At 38.8% G+C, this 15,359-nt stretch overlaps 1 protein-coding gene across 1 annotated transcript; it reads right to left on the bottom strand.

Annotated features, from left to right (window-relative positions):
- Positions 1-13,237: 13,237 nt before the first annotated feature.
- Positions 13,238-15,133, bottom strand: LOC137223231 (coiled-coil domain-containing protein 62-like). Its single transcript, XM_067734734.1, has one exon. It carries the CDS (start codon positions 15,035-15,037, stop codon positions 14,252-14,254), a length of 786 nt encoding a protein of 261 aa, XP_067590835.1. The 5' UTR covers positions 15,038-15,133; the 3' UTR covers positions 13,238-14,251.
- Positions 15,134-15,359: the final 226 nt, after the last annotated feature.

Genomic DNA, 15,359 nt, shown 5'->3' with positions numbered 1-15,359 from the left:
CTGTCCCCTGGTCACCAGAACTATATGATCTAGGTGTACCCCCTTTGTGGACTGCTTGGGCTCTTCTGTTGTGGTGGGCTAACTACTGTGGGTTGTCTGGTAGGCTTGGCTGCCCCCAGGCTGCATGTTTGCCAGGCTCTGCCTTGTATGGAGGCTGTTTGTGTTGCTTGCTGGGACTAAATCATAAGGCATCTGGCTGTACAACGCTGGGAGACATCAAATCTAGAGCTGGTTCACTTATGGGTAGAGTTGCAGTTCAGGTGATATAAGGGCTAGTGCCCAATCACTGGTCCTGGGGTCAGGTTCACTACTGGGAGGAAGACACAGGTCCTGAGTTCTGGCGGTGGGGCCCAGGATTCTCAGAGTTGGTGTTGGATCACTGTCCCTGACACAGCTATCTGCAGGGTCTGAGGTATCCGTAATCTTGTGTTGGCATTCTGATGGGCAGGGTCAGGATCCAGCTGAGTCCATAGCTGCTTCTGGCCTGCAAGTGAGTGGCCTGGTTACACTGGCTGCTGGGCTGTGTTATTCCTGGAGCTGGTGTGTGCCTGTTGGTGTATGAGGCTGATTCCACTGCTAGAGCAGGTTTGCTGTTGGGTAGGTCCAAGCTCCATCCAGTCCTGGTGCAGTAATCACCTGCCGACAGGTGAGGCTGATTCCAAGGCCAGAGCAGGCTCACTTGTCAGAGGGGTCAGGGATTCTGAGGCTGGTGCCTGCCCACTGGTGGGTGGAGATGGGATCCAGTGTCTCTGTCTGAGGGTTTCTGGGGGTCTTGGATCTATGCCTGTGCTCTGACGTGTGGAGGCTGGTCCTGGGGCTTTTGGTGGCTGGGCCATATCCAGGGGCAGCTGTGCGTTGATAGGGTCTGAAGGCACCTGTTGGCTGGTGGGTGTGGCTGTGCCCCTACTCAGTTAGCTGCTTGGCCTGCAGCCCCCTAGTGCTTGTGTCTATAGTCTGGTGGAAATGAGTGGGGCTCGGTCTTGTGGCTGATAAGCTGGAGGGAGGATTCTGAAATTATGGTTGCTGCTACCAGTGGCCACGAGGTAGAAGGAGCTCCCCAAAATGGATTCTGCCAGTGTCTATGTCCCTGAGGGTGTGCTGTAGTTGCCTCTTGCCTCTCTGGGAGATTCTCCCAGATCAGGAGGTAGGTATGACCCAGGATGCTTTCAAATTCCTGCTTATGTTCTGATTCTCGGATCATGTGGGATTTTGTGAGCATCCTTTAAGAGTGGAACCTCTATTTCCCACAACCTTCTGGCTCTCTGGAAAATAAGCACTACTGGTGTTCAAAGCCCAACTTTCTATGGACTCTTCATCCCAGCACAGGATCCCTGGGCTTGGGAGCCTGATGCTGGGGTTCATACCCCTTGCTACCTGGGAACACCTCAGAAATTGTAATTATTCTCCGACTTTTGGGCCACCCACCTGGTGGTATGGGTCTTGAGTATATTGAGACTTTCCCCCTTCCTTCCTGTCTTGTCGTGGTGCCTTCCTTATGTCTTTAGCTGTAAAACATCTTTTATGGTAGGTCCTGGCCTTTTCATCAATTACTATTCTGTAAATATTTGTGACTTCGGTGTGTCCATGAGAGGCATCAAGCTCTGGTTCTTTCTATGCTACCATCTAGGACCATCTCTCTGCTTCATTCTTAAATCATATTATTTAATTTTTCTTAGTATCTTATTTGATTTGTGGCAGTTTGAAATTTATATCACTCATGTTCACTTCACCTGTTTTAAAAAATTGAATAGTGCATTCATTCATTTTTAAATGAAGGTAGTGACCTGTGAATTTCCATACCTCAAAAATCAAGGATAGGACAAAAGGATTTTCTACCTGTGTTACCCTCAAACTCTGCACCCCACCCCAGCCTGGAGATTAACGTCTTGCACCCATGCTCACCTTCTGTTTTTGGACTGTTAACCATCATTCCATCTGTATGTGTGTTGACAAAGTGAACTATTGTCTTTCCAGTTTTTGTTTTATGGTTTTGGGTTTATGGAACAGTCCTACTATGAATATACATTTACTGGTCTGCTGAAGTTCATATATAAACCTGTTAAGAACATTACTGGAATTGGAATTCCTTGTATATACACTCTGATAAATTTTAGAGAGAACGGTAGAACAGAAGGAAATTGTATTTCAAATCCCACCATATTCTCACACTATGAAAACCCTTCCCTTTTTAATATATTTGTGTGTAGTTTACCTTTATGCCCATACTATGTTTCCCAGAGATGGGTAAGTGTTATGTTTCTTGCAAAAAAATTTACTGTATTGTTCAGTCAGGTTTTTAGTGGGTTTAGCATGATCATATTTCCCTGAACTCGCAAATACAGGATCTTCTCTCACACTGTCCTTTACTCCCTGCTCATTTATATTGCCCTACTAATTCTCAGTACTGGTTTTTCCTTATGTTCTTCATCAACCTGGATACATTATACTATTTCCTCCCTTATTCAAGACCAGTGGAAAAAAATAGAGCACCCACAAATAAACACTGATATATGGCCAAATGATTTTTGACAAGTTGCCAAGACTTGTCAAAGTCTTGTCAAAGTCATTTTTGACAATGGTGCCAAGCACCATTCAACAAATGGTGCTGAGAGGTCTTGTTGTCAACATGCAAAAGAAGGAAGTTGGACCCTTACCTAACATCATAGGCAAAAATTAATGAAAATGTATTAAGAAACTAAATATACTGCCTAATAAAATAAAAAGTCTTTGAAGAAGGCACACGACAAGAGCTTCATGACATTGGAGTTGGCAGTGTTTCCTCAATATGAAACGAAGGAATAACAAAGGCACAGCTAACCAAAAAATAAACAATTTTCAGTACATAATTTTAAAAAAATGTGTATCAAACAAATGTAAACAGAATAAAATGGCAACCCACAAGATGGGAGAAAATATTTGAAAGCCATATATCTGACAAGAGATTTCTATTCAGAATATAGAGAGAACTCCTACAACTCAACAAAAAGCAAGCATCCTGATTCAAAAATGGATAAAAGACTTGAATAGATGGTTCTTCAAAAAGATGTACAAATGACTGAGCACTTGAAAAGATGCTCCGTATCACTAAATGCATGTTTATATATTTGTGTGCATGCATACGCACACAAACACAGACACATACACAAGCAGAAAACAAGTATTGGTGAGGATGTGAGGGAGTTGGAAGCATTGTGCTATGTCAGTGGGAATGTAGAATGATAGAGCTGCTTTGCAGAACAGTATGTCAATTTTTCAGATATTGAAAAATAGAATTACTACATGATCCAGGAATTTTACTATGAGGTATACCCAAAGGAATTGAAATCAGGGTCTTAAAGAAATATTTGTACTCCAATGTTTGTAGCAGTAATAATTACAATAGCTAAAATATGAAAGCAACCTAAGTGTTCATCCACTAGTTCCTGGATAAACAAAATGTGGTATACCCATATAATACAATATTATTCAGTCTTAAGAAGGAAAAGATCTAGGAGTATGCTACAACATGGAGGGATCTTGACAAAATGTAGCTACCAAAAATTCCATTTTTGTGACGTTTAATGAGTCATAACAATACAACTACTTATTTCAACTATATGGGATACTTAGTGTAGTCAACACCATAGAAATTGAGAGGGTAATGATGCTTTTCATGTGGTTATGGAACAAAAAGGAAAGTTATGTTTAAAGGATATTAAGTTATAGTTTTAAAAGATAGAAAAGAATTAGAAAGTAAATGGTGATATTGGTTGCCCAATAATATAATGTATTTAATATCACTGAACGGTGCACTTTATAATAATTAACATGTTATATTTTATGTTATTTTATTTTACCAACATAAAAAATTGGGAAAGAATGTAATATCAGGAAAGGGAGTGGACCTTGGATGGAGCAGAGAGTAGTCAAAAGGGTGAGACACTGCATATTTTGAAGAAGAAGAGGCGAGAGTCTTCATTGGCCAGAAGAGACTTTATAAAAAAATTAAAAATTACTCTGAGGGTGTATTAAATAGATATATATGGGTGTACTGTTATCTCCCGTGGGTTATCTTAAAGAGTCTTTAATAAAGTCCAAAAGTTTGCTGAGGCTTTTTTAAAAACTAGATTCCGTATGAGATAATTAGAGGCTGGTACTTAAGTCTAGGTCCAGGTTGACATATTTTGGAGGGAAGACAAACTTGAGAACAGTGGAGGTCCTGAGAGTGTAAGTACATGGAAAGTAGAAAAAAAATAATAAAGGAAATTAGGAAAACTTTGGACTTCGAAGGTCATGGATTACTGAGTCAGACCTTTGATTTCAAAGGAGTTATATACGCAGTTGCTATTTGGATTACTTGTTGATAAGGATAAGTGGAAAAACTAGAGTTGTTTCCAAGTGTAGGTAAGATATAATGAGAGGATAGAGATGGAATGTAGGGAGGCCCAGAGAAAAATGAGAAGGTCATATTGGGCCACGATGGTGGTAATATCCCGCAGAACAGATGGTAGGGCAGACTATGGATTCATCTTTCTTATTTCAGTTCCCCACCTCATCCTTAATAATTCTTGGGAATATTTCAGTGCTCTGTGTTGCAGGTACAGAATTCGAGTGAGGAGACTACACCCTCAGTGTCCAGCTGTCTGAGTCCTCAGTGTGCTTCAAATGATGGAGAGTTGTTGCTTCTTTATGAGAAGAGTTAGTACCTTGTAATTAAGCTTAAGCAGGAGGTTATACAATATTGATTCCATTTTATATATACTGTTGGCATGGAGGTTCCTCCTTCTCTTTTCTTGACCGTTATGAAATGAATCTATATTTCTCAATATTTGGGTATATCAGATAAATACATTAAATAAAGGAATGTTATATATTGCTCCCTGCATAGTTTGCCTCTTTCTTCTTTCTCTCTTACATTTACTAAATTAGCACAGGGAGAGACCTTGAAATGTTCTAATCAGGAGAGATTAGCACATCATATTTCTAGAGAGGTTGGTTGGACAGAGCAGGGGTCCCATTGAGAATCAAAGCTTGTTTCTACTTGGAAGTGTACCTGTATAGGGTAGATGGCTCCAGGAAACCTCCTAGAATATTCCAATGTCCCTGCAGGAGTTCATTAAGAGAGGCAGGATCTGGTACCAGATCAGTGTACTATGACATGTTTGTCAGTCATGTGATGTGAGATTCTCAGAGCCAATCCCATATGGTAGGGCTGACTGCAGAGTGATGCAGAACCTGTGAAAGCCTTTGATTGCATGTTAAAGATGAAGCTCTGATTTGGGGGAGAATTTTCTTACCTGACTGAATGTCATCCTTCTGTGGGGATGAGATTCTGTGCTTTTCCTCTGTTGATGACCACTGACTGAAAATCATTAGAGAATCATGTCTAGACAGCATTCTTTATTTAATTTCTTAAAGAAGAAAACATAGAAAACATTTTTATCCACTTTCAAATTGAGGATCAAGGGGAATGACATCAGTGAAAATATGCGAGTAGGGAGCTTTGGCTTGTTTCCAGCCCCAGAAACACTGACATACGTGGTAAAACCTGTCAAAATTATCTTATCAACCCATGTAGGTTTTCTTTTCTTTTTGCCATGTAGATTTATCATTTATTGAAACTTTACTTACTACAGGATGTGGAGAATAAACAGGGAAGTAGAAACTGTGTTTCCTGATGAGAGAATCACTAAGTCACATTAGCTGTTTTGAGTTTTGTCTTACTCACCATGACCATAATTAAACAAACAAAAAAAAACATTTTGTTTTTTTTGTAAGTCAGTTCCGACATTTCATAGTTAAAGACAAGGTAAAAGATACAGACTTAGATTTACCAGAATTGAGTATAATTTTGATTGTACCTGTGTTGAATATATGAGCATGACCTGCTACAAAACTTCATTATACTTATTGCCACAACTGACAAATTCCCTTTTTCCTCTCCTGGTATGTTACATGTAAGGAATGCATAAGTCACTAACCCCAGTTGGTCAGAGGTAAACTCTGCCACATGGATTACTGCACGTTTTCCTGCTGGAAGACCACACATTCTCGAGTATCATGCCTGCAGAGTACCTGGGCTCTTCTTTTTTCTGGCTAAAGGTTTGCTAATCACCTAATTTTATGAGAAATATACAAATTTGTATTTGCATATTCTTCAGGTTTTTATTTATCTATTCTCTTTCAAGTCCTAAGTGCAAATATTAAAGTGATTTCCAAGAGGGTGGTAAATAATACAGCTACATTTATGCTCCAAAGTTAGCAATAAATCATAATACAATTGTAAATGCATTATTGTGTGATTAATATGTAGATACTTATGTAAATGCAATTTTAGTAATGCTCTGTGGAGAGCTTCAGAATCTAGGTATTAGAAAAAAAAGAAGGAGTTCCTGAAACAATCAGGGAATTATAGAGAAGTCTTTGTGTCTATAATTATCAATCTGAAATAAAGCATTTTCTCAGAAATAAACTAGGCATAAAATTGTAGGAAAAAGCTACATGAAATGAAACAGCATGTGAGACGGCCATACAAGAAAAAGAATATTCTCAGAGAATAATGAACAGTGTGGAGTTCAGCAGAAGGCTAATACAGATTCAGAGAATAAATCTTTGGAGAGCCTAATTATGAGTTCCTCATATTTCATTTTGGAGAGATCTTTGGTAGTCATTTGAAGTATTATGTTATACGATGACATTAACATACTCAAATACTTTCGTTTAGAATGACCAGTTAGAACCAGAATAAATGAAAAGGAACACAAAATTATGTTTTTGTTGATTTTTAAAGACCTCAGGTGAGTGTTGATAATTTAAAAATACATGATGTCTTGAATAAAGTTCCCTGGAATTTGAGATCTGTACAAAAGCATTTCTTTTCTGTAATGCTAGGATGCTAATTGGACATTTTTGCAAGAAAGAGATTTCAGGATGCAAATCTCGTGTCTCTAAGGTGGCAAGTCAGTTCATGGTGGAACCTTCTATTAAACCTGTGTGAGTGGAGAAATATTTCTTTGGAAGGAAGAGGTCACAAATCCGTTTTTAATACAGTTAGTGGTTTGTAGTATATAGAATGAGCAAAATGGCTACTTCTGAACTTTACGAAAAAAATAATATAGTTTTTCTGCCTTTATATTATGAAGCTGATGTAAAATATCAAAAATTCTTTATTTTGAAAAACAATGTAATCAATTTGACATAATTTATATATTGAACCTGTGGTACGCACACACAATCAAATTAATTAAAAAATTTTTTTGCATTAAAAAAATATTTTCAAGTGTAGTTGATTTACAATGTTGTGGGGTTTTTAAATACACGTTTATTGGAGTATAATTCTTTTTAACATTGTGTTAGTTTCTGCTTTAAAACAAAGTGAATCAGCTCTATGTATACATATATTCACCATATCCCCCGCTCTTGAGCCTCCCTCCACCTTCCCTATCCCACCCCTCTAGGGGGACACAAAGCACCGAGCTGATCTCCCTATACTATGTGGCAACTTACCACTAGCTATTTTACATTTGGTAGTGTATATAAGTCAGTGCTACTCTCTCACTACGTCCCCGTCTCCCCTTCCCTCCCATGTCCTTAAGTCCGTTCTCTACATCTGTGTCTTTAGTCCTGCCCTGTCACTAGGTTCGTCAGTACCATTTTTCTACATTCCATATATATGTGTCCACTTACTTTTACATTGTGAAAGTTGGGTCTAGCCTTGAACCGATGAAACCAGCCATGGCTGGCATTAAAAGATGTGTCCTCTGATTCCTTGCCATGTTTCTTCTTCAAGTCTTCATAAAGGCTTTTTAGCTTTCTCTTGAATCAGCATTAAGCTGAGCAGGACATTGATCCTACATCCATACACTAAGAAGTTTCTGCATCTCCATCACTTTTCCATGCTTCTTCGATATTTTGTCAACATCATTGGCACCGCAGACTTCACATGTTCCATGATCTTGTCCTTGTTCTTTAGAATCGTGCCAATGATTGAATGATTCATGTTATAAAAATGAGCGATGTCTAACATCTTTTTGCTTCACTCCACTCTTTCAATTATTTTCAATTTTGTTTCCATCATTATCGCGTGGTGCTTCTTAGCAGTACTAGCTACATCACCGCTGCTTTAACGCTTGCCTCCAGACATCTTGGGCTTGAAATAAAGGTACTGTATTACTGTACTCTACACAGTACTGTAAACTACACAAAAGCACAACCACTTATAGAGGATGCACACACATGACAATGTATGCCAACCAGACACATGAACTAACTTACATGACTGGACATGTGAATGGACGTTTGCATCTTTGAAAGTTTGCAACTTGAAGGTTTATATGTAGGTGACTTACTGTATTTGTACTGCCTAGGGAGAACTACCTAGGAAAACTGTGGTATGATTTACGTCAGAGAATGTTTTGCTTATGTTCTCTTCTAGGAGCTTTAAGGTGTCCTATCTTATATTTAAGCATATAAGCCGTTTTGAGTTTATTGTTGTGTATGGTGTGAGGGTATGTTCTGACTTCACTGATTTGCATATGGCTGTCCAACTTTCAAAACACCACTTGCTGAAGAGACTGTCTTTTCCCCTTTGTATATTCTTGCCTCCTTTTTCGAAGGTTAATTGACCATAGGTGTGTGGGTTTATTTCTGGGCTCTCTATTCTAGTCCATTGATCCATATATCTCCTTCTGTGCCAATACCTTGTGGTTTTGCTTACTGTAACTTTATAGTATTGTCTGAAGTCAGGGAGGGTTATGCCTCCTGCTTTGTTCTTTTTCTTCAGGATTGTGTTGACTATTCTGGCTTTTATGGTTCCATATACATTTTAGGATTATTTGTTCTAGTTCTGGGGAAAATGTCATGGGTAATTTGATAGGGATCACATTAAACCTGTAGATTGCCCTGGGTAGTATGGCCATTTTAACACTATTATATCTTGCCGTCCAAGAGCGTGGGATGTCTTTCCATTTCTTTGAATCATCTTCAATTTACTTTATTAATGTTTTGTAGTTCTCAGCTTATAATTCTTTCACCTCCTTGGTGAGGTTTACTCCTAAACATTTTATTTTTTTGATGCCATTTTAAAAGGGATTGCTTGTTTACATTCACTTCCTGATATTTCATTGTTAGTGTAAAGAAATGAAACCAGGGACTTCCCTGGTGGCTCCACGGTTGAGAATACACCTGCCAATACAGGGGACATGGGTTCAAGCCTTGGTCCAGGAAGATCCCACATGCTGTGGGTCAACTAAACCTGTGCACCACAACTACTTAGCCTGCACTCTAGAGCCCATGAGCCACAACTACTGAGCCCATGTGCCACAAATACTGAAGCCCGTCTCCTAGTGCCTGTGCTCTGCAACAAGAGAAGCCACTGCAATGAGAAACCTGCACACCGCAAGGAAGAGTAGCCCCCACAGGCCACAACTAGAGAAAGCCCGTGTGCAGCAATGAAGACCCAATGCAGCCAAAATAAATTTTAAAAAAAAGAAAGAAATGCAACCAATTTATGTATGTTAATCTTGTATCCTGCAACTTTGGTGAATTTGTTTATCAGTTCTAGTTGTTCTTTGTGGAATTCTTAGGGTTTCTTTTATATGTATTATCATGTCATCTGCATATAGTGTCAATTTTACCTCTTCCCTTTCAATTTGGTTAGAATTTATTTCTTTTTCTTGTCTGACTGTTGTGGCTAGGACTTCCAATACTATGTTGAAGAGAAGAGGTGAGAGTGGGCATCCTCTTGTTCCAGATTTTAGCAGGAAGGCTTTCAGCTTATGAATATTGAGTATTATATTGGCTGTGGGTTTGTCATAAATAGCTTTTATTATGTTGAGATATGTTCCCTCTATACCCCCTTTGGTATGCGTTTTTTACCATGAATGGCTGTTGAGGTTTTTCAAATGCTTTTTTCGGCATCTATTGAGATGATCATTTGTTTTTTGCTTTTCCTTTGTTGATAGGGTGTATCTCTTTGATTGATTTGCATATGTTGAAACAACTTTGTGATCCTGGGGTGAATCAAATTTGGCCATGGTGTATGATCTTGTTATGTGTTGTCAGATTCAGTTTTCTAATATTCTGTTGAGAATTTTTGGATCTATATTTATCAAAGATATTGGCCTGTAATTTTATTTTTTGGTAGTGTCTTTCTCTGTGTTTTTTTTTTTTTTTTTTTTTTGTGGTACACGGACCTCTCACTGTTGTGGCCTCTCCCGTCGCGGAGCACAGGCTCCGGACATGCAGGCTCAGTGGCCATGGCTCATGGGCCCAGCCACTCTGCGACACGTGGGATCCTCCTGGACTGGGGCACGAACCAACGTCCCCTGCAACAGCAGGCGGACTCTCAACCACTGCGCCACCAGGGAAGCCCTCTGTGTTTTTTTTTTTTTTAAGTCTTTATTGAATTTGTTACAATATTGCTTCTGTTTTATGTTTTGGTTTCTTGTTTCTGAGGTATATGGGATCTTACCTCCCCGACCAGGGATTGAACCTGCCCCTCCCTGCACTGGAAGGCAAAATCTTAACTGCTGGACTGCCAGAAAAGTCCCCATCTGGTTTTGTTTGTTTGTTTTTAATAAATTTATTTATTTTTGGCTGCATTGGGTGTTTGTTGCTGTGTGTAGGCTTTCTCTAGTTGCGGTGAGCGAGGGCTACTCTTTGTTGTGGTGCACAGGTTTCTCATTTTGGTGGCTTCTCTGTTGCTGAGCATGGTCTCTAGGCACACGAGATTCAGTAGTTGTGGCTTTCAGGCTCAGTAGTTGTGGCTCCCGAGCTCAAGAGCGCAGACTCAGTAGTTGTGGTGCACAGGCTTAGTTGCTAACGAGCATATGTGATGTTCATGGACCAGGGCTCGAACCCGTGTATCCTGCATTGGCAGGTGTATTCTTAACCATTGTGCCATCAGGGAAGTCCCCCACCTATGGTTTTGATAGCAGGATGATGGTGACTTCATAGAATGTCTTTGGAAGTATTCCTTATTCTTCAATATTTTGGAAGCGTTTGAGAAGAATCAGTGTAGGTTCTTCTTTGTATATTTGGTAGAATTTGCCTGTGAAACCATCTGATCCTGGACTTTTATTGGTAGGGAGTTTTTTAAAATTACAGATTCGATTTCACTTTTAGTGATCAGTCTGTTCAAGCTATCTATTTCTTCTTGATTCACTTTTTGTTGGCTGTAAGAAAACAACATACATTTTTAGATTATGTTAGCACCTAAATATTTGCCATGTATTAGACCACAAGAAAGCAAAGAAAAAAGTAGTAAAATATTTTTTCATATAGAAAAAGTATTGAAATATTATTTGAGAAATTGGGATAATAATACTAATTATAATAATGACAAACTGTTCTGAACTTAAAGACTACTTTCTCTAAGATGCATACTATATGCTAATTGTTTTATTGTTTTTAAATCCATGGAATGTAGTCTCCTTTTTAATTTAATTCTTTTATTTTACCTGTATATTGTTAAAAACAATTTAGTTGCACATAATATAAAAAATTACACTTTAATAGGAGATATTAATTCATTTACATTTAGTATAGTACTGAAAATACTTAGGTTTAGAGTTACCATGTTATTGTGTGCTCTCTTTTATTTATTTAAATGATTTAATTTTGTTTTTTTTAAAATAAATTATTTATTTATTTTTAATGTCTTTATTGGAGTGTAATTGCTGTACAATGGTGTGTTAGTTTCTGCTTTATAACAAAGTAAATCAGTTATACATATACATATATCCTCATATCTCCTCCCTCTTGCATCTCCCTCCCACCCTCCCTGTCCTACCTCTCTAGGTGGTGACAAAGCACCAAGCAGATCTCCCTGTGCTATGTGGCTGTTTCCCACTAGCTATCTGTTTTACATTTGGTAGTATATATAAGTCCATGCCACTCGCTCACTTCATCCCAGCTTACCCTTCCCCCTCCCCGTGTCCTCAAGCCCATTCTCTATGTCTGCGTCTTTATTCCTATACTGCCGGTAGGTTCTTCACAACCGTTTTCTTTTCATTTTTTTAGATTCCATATAAATGTGTTAGCATACAGTATTTGTTTTTCTCTTTCTGACTTACTTCATTCTGTATGACAGACTCTAGGTCCATCCACCTCACTACAAATAACTCAATTTCATTTCTTTTTATGGCTAAGTAATGTTCCATTGTATATTGAAGATGTGCGACATCTTCTTTATCCATTCATTGGTTGATGGACACTTAGATGGCTTCCATGTCTGGGTTATTGTAAATAGAGCAGCAATGAACATTGTGGAACATGACTGTTTTTGAATTATGGTTTCTCAACGTATATGCCCAGTAGCAGGATATTTAGATTTTAGGGAACCTCCATACTGTTCTGCATAGTGGCTGTATCAATTTACATTCCCACCAACAGTGCAAGAGTGTTCCCTTTTCTCCACACCTCTGCAGCATTTATAGTTTGTAGATTTGTTTTGATGATGCCCATTCTTATCTGTGTAATGTGATACCTCATTGTAGTTTTGATTTGCATTGATCTAATGATTAGTGATGTTGAGCATTCTTTCATGCGTTTGTTGGCAATCTGTATATCTTCTTTGGAGACACCTCTATTTAGTTCTTCTGCCCATTTATGGATTGAGTTGTTTGTTTCTTTGATATTGAGCTGCATAAGCTGCTTGTAAAGTTTGGAGATTAATCCTTTGTCAGTTGCTTCATTGGCAAATACTTTCTCCTATTCTGAGTGTTGTCTTTTTGTCTTGTTTTTGTTTTCCTTTTGCTGTGCAAAAGCTTTTAAGTTTCATTAGTCCCATTTTTATTTATTTATTTATTTTCATAAAATGGATTTATTAGAGTATTATCTAACAAATTACATATACTTTACCTAGTAATACATAATAGAACATATGAGTAAAAACAGATGAACCAAAAAAAAGGAGATTATTAAAATGTTCTGTAAATGTTTTTCCTTCCTCTGACCTCGCACATTTTATTCACAGCATCTGTAGAGCACTAAACTCTCTTTGGGCCTATGAGCTTCTTAGTCACTAGCAGAGTGCCTGGCACACAGATGCTGATCCAAAGATTGCGGGAATTCCACTATAAGGCTACAAACATATGTATATCTTTGTGTAGATGTACAAATATATGTATATCTTTATGTAAGTATCTGTAACAATGTAAGACATAATTACTTTGAGACACAGGAATCCTAGAAATAATGGAAATAGTGACCTCTAGTGGTAGGAAACTGCATTTCCCCAATCTTTAATCACATGAGATTAAAATTTTCATTTTATTTGAAAAAAATGTAATATAATACTGTATTCTGCCCTTTAACTTATAGAAATGTAGTCTCTTCCTAGCAGGAAGGACATTGAGAGTAGGTATGAGTAGACCCAAACATGTTCACTTAGTTAATTAAATTCTTTTTTCTTTTGACCATACCACATGGCATGCGGGATCTTAGTTCCCTGACCAGGGATCGAACCTGCGCCCCCTGCAGTGGAAGCGCGGAGTCCTAACCACTGGATCTCCAGGGAAGTCCCAGTTCATTTAATTTCTATTTGGAACTTTACCTCCAAACCTATGATTTTCTTCATACAAACCACCAAAATTCAAGTCTAACAAAACCTTCTTGGCTGTCAGGGCCATATATAGATAAGCTCTAAATATCAGTGATTCTCAGTTGGGAGCAGAGAAAGGAGAGGCTAGAAACTCTGACACACTGGGGTGGGTTGGGGTTAGAGTGTAGGAGAACATGGCGGTGAGGGAGAGTGGGGAGTGCCACTTTTATGTTTATCAGAAGGGGGCCTAAGTTACACTTTATTGACAAACTTGCTTTTAAGTCATGAAAAATTCATCCCCAACATTATTATTTTGCGGTCGTACTGATGTAACAAAACACATGAGTATTTTCCAACTGTAATAACTACAGGTGATCTATTTGCAAAATTGAAAAACTGTTGAATTCCTAATTTTTATCTAGTATTTGCAAATACTTGGCTCAAAAGATTCTTTCTTATTGAATTTTTAAGCACAAGTACTATGTTTTTAGTGAGCTAGTATAGTCATGCACTCAAGCTAGAAGGGAGAGCAGCTCCTCATTTTACAGAAGAGGAAACAGAGTGAACTGGGAGGCACAATAACAGCTTTAAAATTCCCTGCCTGGTCCCTCCTCATTTCTCAAAGGGTGTTAAAATAAATTAATTAAATACATAAAGTATTTTGAGAGAGGTACAATTCATTTAGCCCATCATGGTAGTATCGTAGAACGTTCAGGTTACTTAAACTAATCATCTATTTTTACCAGCAAAAACCAATTCATCATGCAGGCAACTTTTCTCTTGCTTGAGGCGAATGATCTCTTCTCGTTGTCCATTATTTTCTGTTGTCTTTTCATTTAGATCCTCTTTTAGCTTATTGACTTCAAGCTTAAGTGCCTTCAATTTCTGCTTATAATCTTGCTTTTCTTTCACAATACAGGTCTCCACCATCTTAGCATCGCGTAAGGCACGCTCTAACAATTTAAATTTACCCGAACAGTCAGCAATGTGATTGACTGCCTCGATAATATCTTTGTCCTTCAGCTTTATCATGGTGGTGAGAGCCTGTTCTCGAGCTTGCAATTGTCCCACTTGAGCAGAAAGTTCCACTAATGTGTTGCTGAGATTTTCGTTTCTAGCCTCAAGGTCTTCAGAGAGGAGAGTGGAATGGGTTGCCTTTGGGGCCATTTCTTGAAGCTGTAGTTGAGTCTTTTGAAGAGTACTCTGGCATTCAATTTGATTCGATTCAAGGGTTTTTACTTTCTTTGTGAGTGACCTGATTATTTCAGTTCTTTTATGTAGTTCACCTTCTAATTTGCTGCAACGTTCTTCCAAAGTCAACACTTTCTGCCGATCCTCTTCCCATGAAAGAAGTTGTCTTTGATGTACTGCAACCATATCATTGAGCTCTCTATCTCGATCTTTTAATTCTCCAATGAGAAGCTGTAGCTCTCTCCGTTGCTTCTCGATAGTGGAAATCTCAACTTCTGACCCAATGTTCTGGCGCCCGGCCAGGAAGGAGGCCGAAGGGTTCATAGGTGTTTCCTCTGTCCCCGGAGAGAGTCGGCGTGCGCAGCGTCACCCTAGAAACGCCATCGGCGCGCCTACCCGGAGTGGCGGGGGCGAGCCCCGAGCTCCGGAGCCCCGCACCCTCGCTGGCCCAAGCAACCTCGCCCAAACCGCCGGCCCCGCGGAACGCGCCCGGCCTCATTAGTCCCATTTTTAAATTTTTGTTTTTATTTCCATTTCTCTAGGAGGTGGGTCAAAAAGGATCTTGCTATGATTGATGTCATAGAGTGTTCTGCTTATGTTTTCCTCTAAGACTTTTATAGTGTCTGGCCTTACATTTAGGTTTTAG

Source organism: Pseudorca crassidens, chromosome 4 (assembly GCF_039906515.1).
Source record: "Pseudorca crassidens isolate mPseCra1 chromosome 4, mPseCra1.hap1, whole genome shotgun sequence".
In the NCBI taxonomy this organism is placed as follows: Eukaryota; Metazoa; Chordata; class Mammalia; order Artiodactyla; family Delphinidae; genus Pseudorca; species Pseudorca crassidens.
The sequence above is the reverse complement of the archived record's forward strand: the minus strand, read 5'-3'. Positions and strand labels throughout refer to the sequence as shown.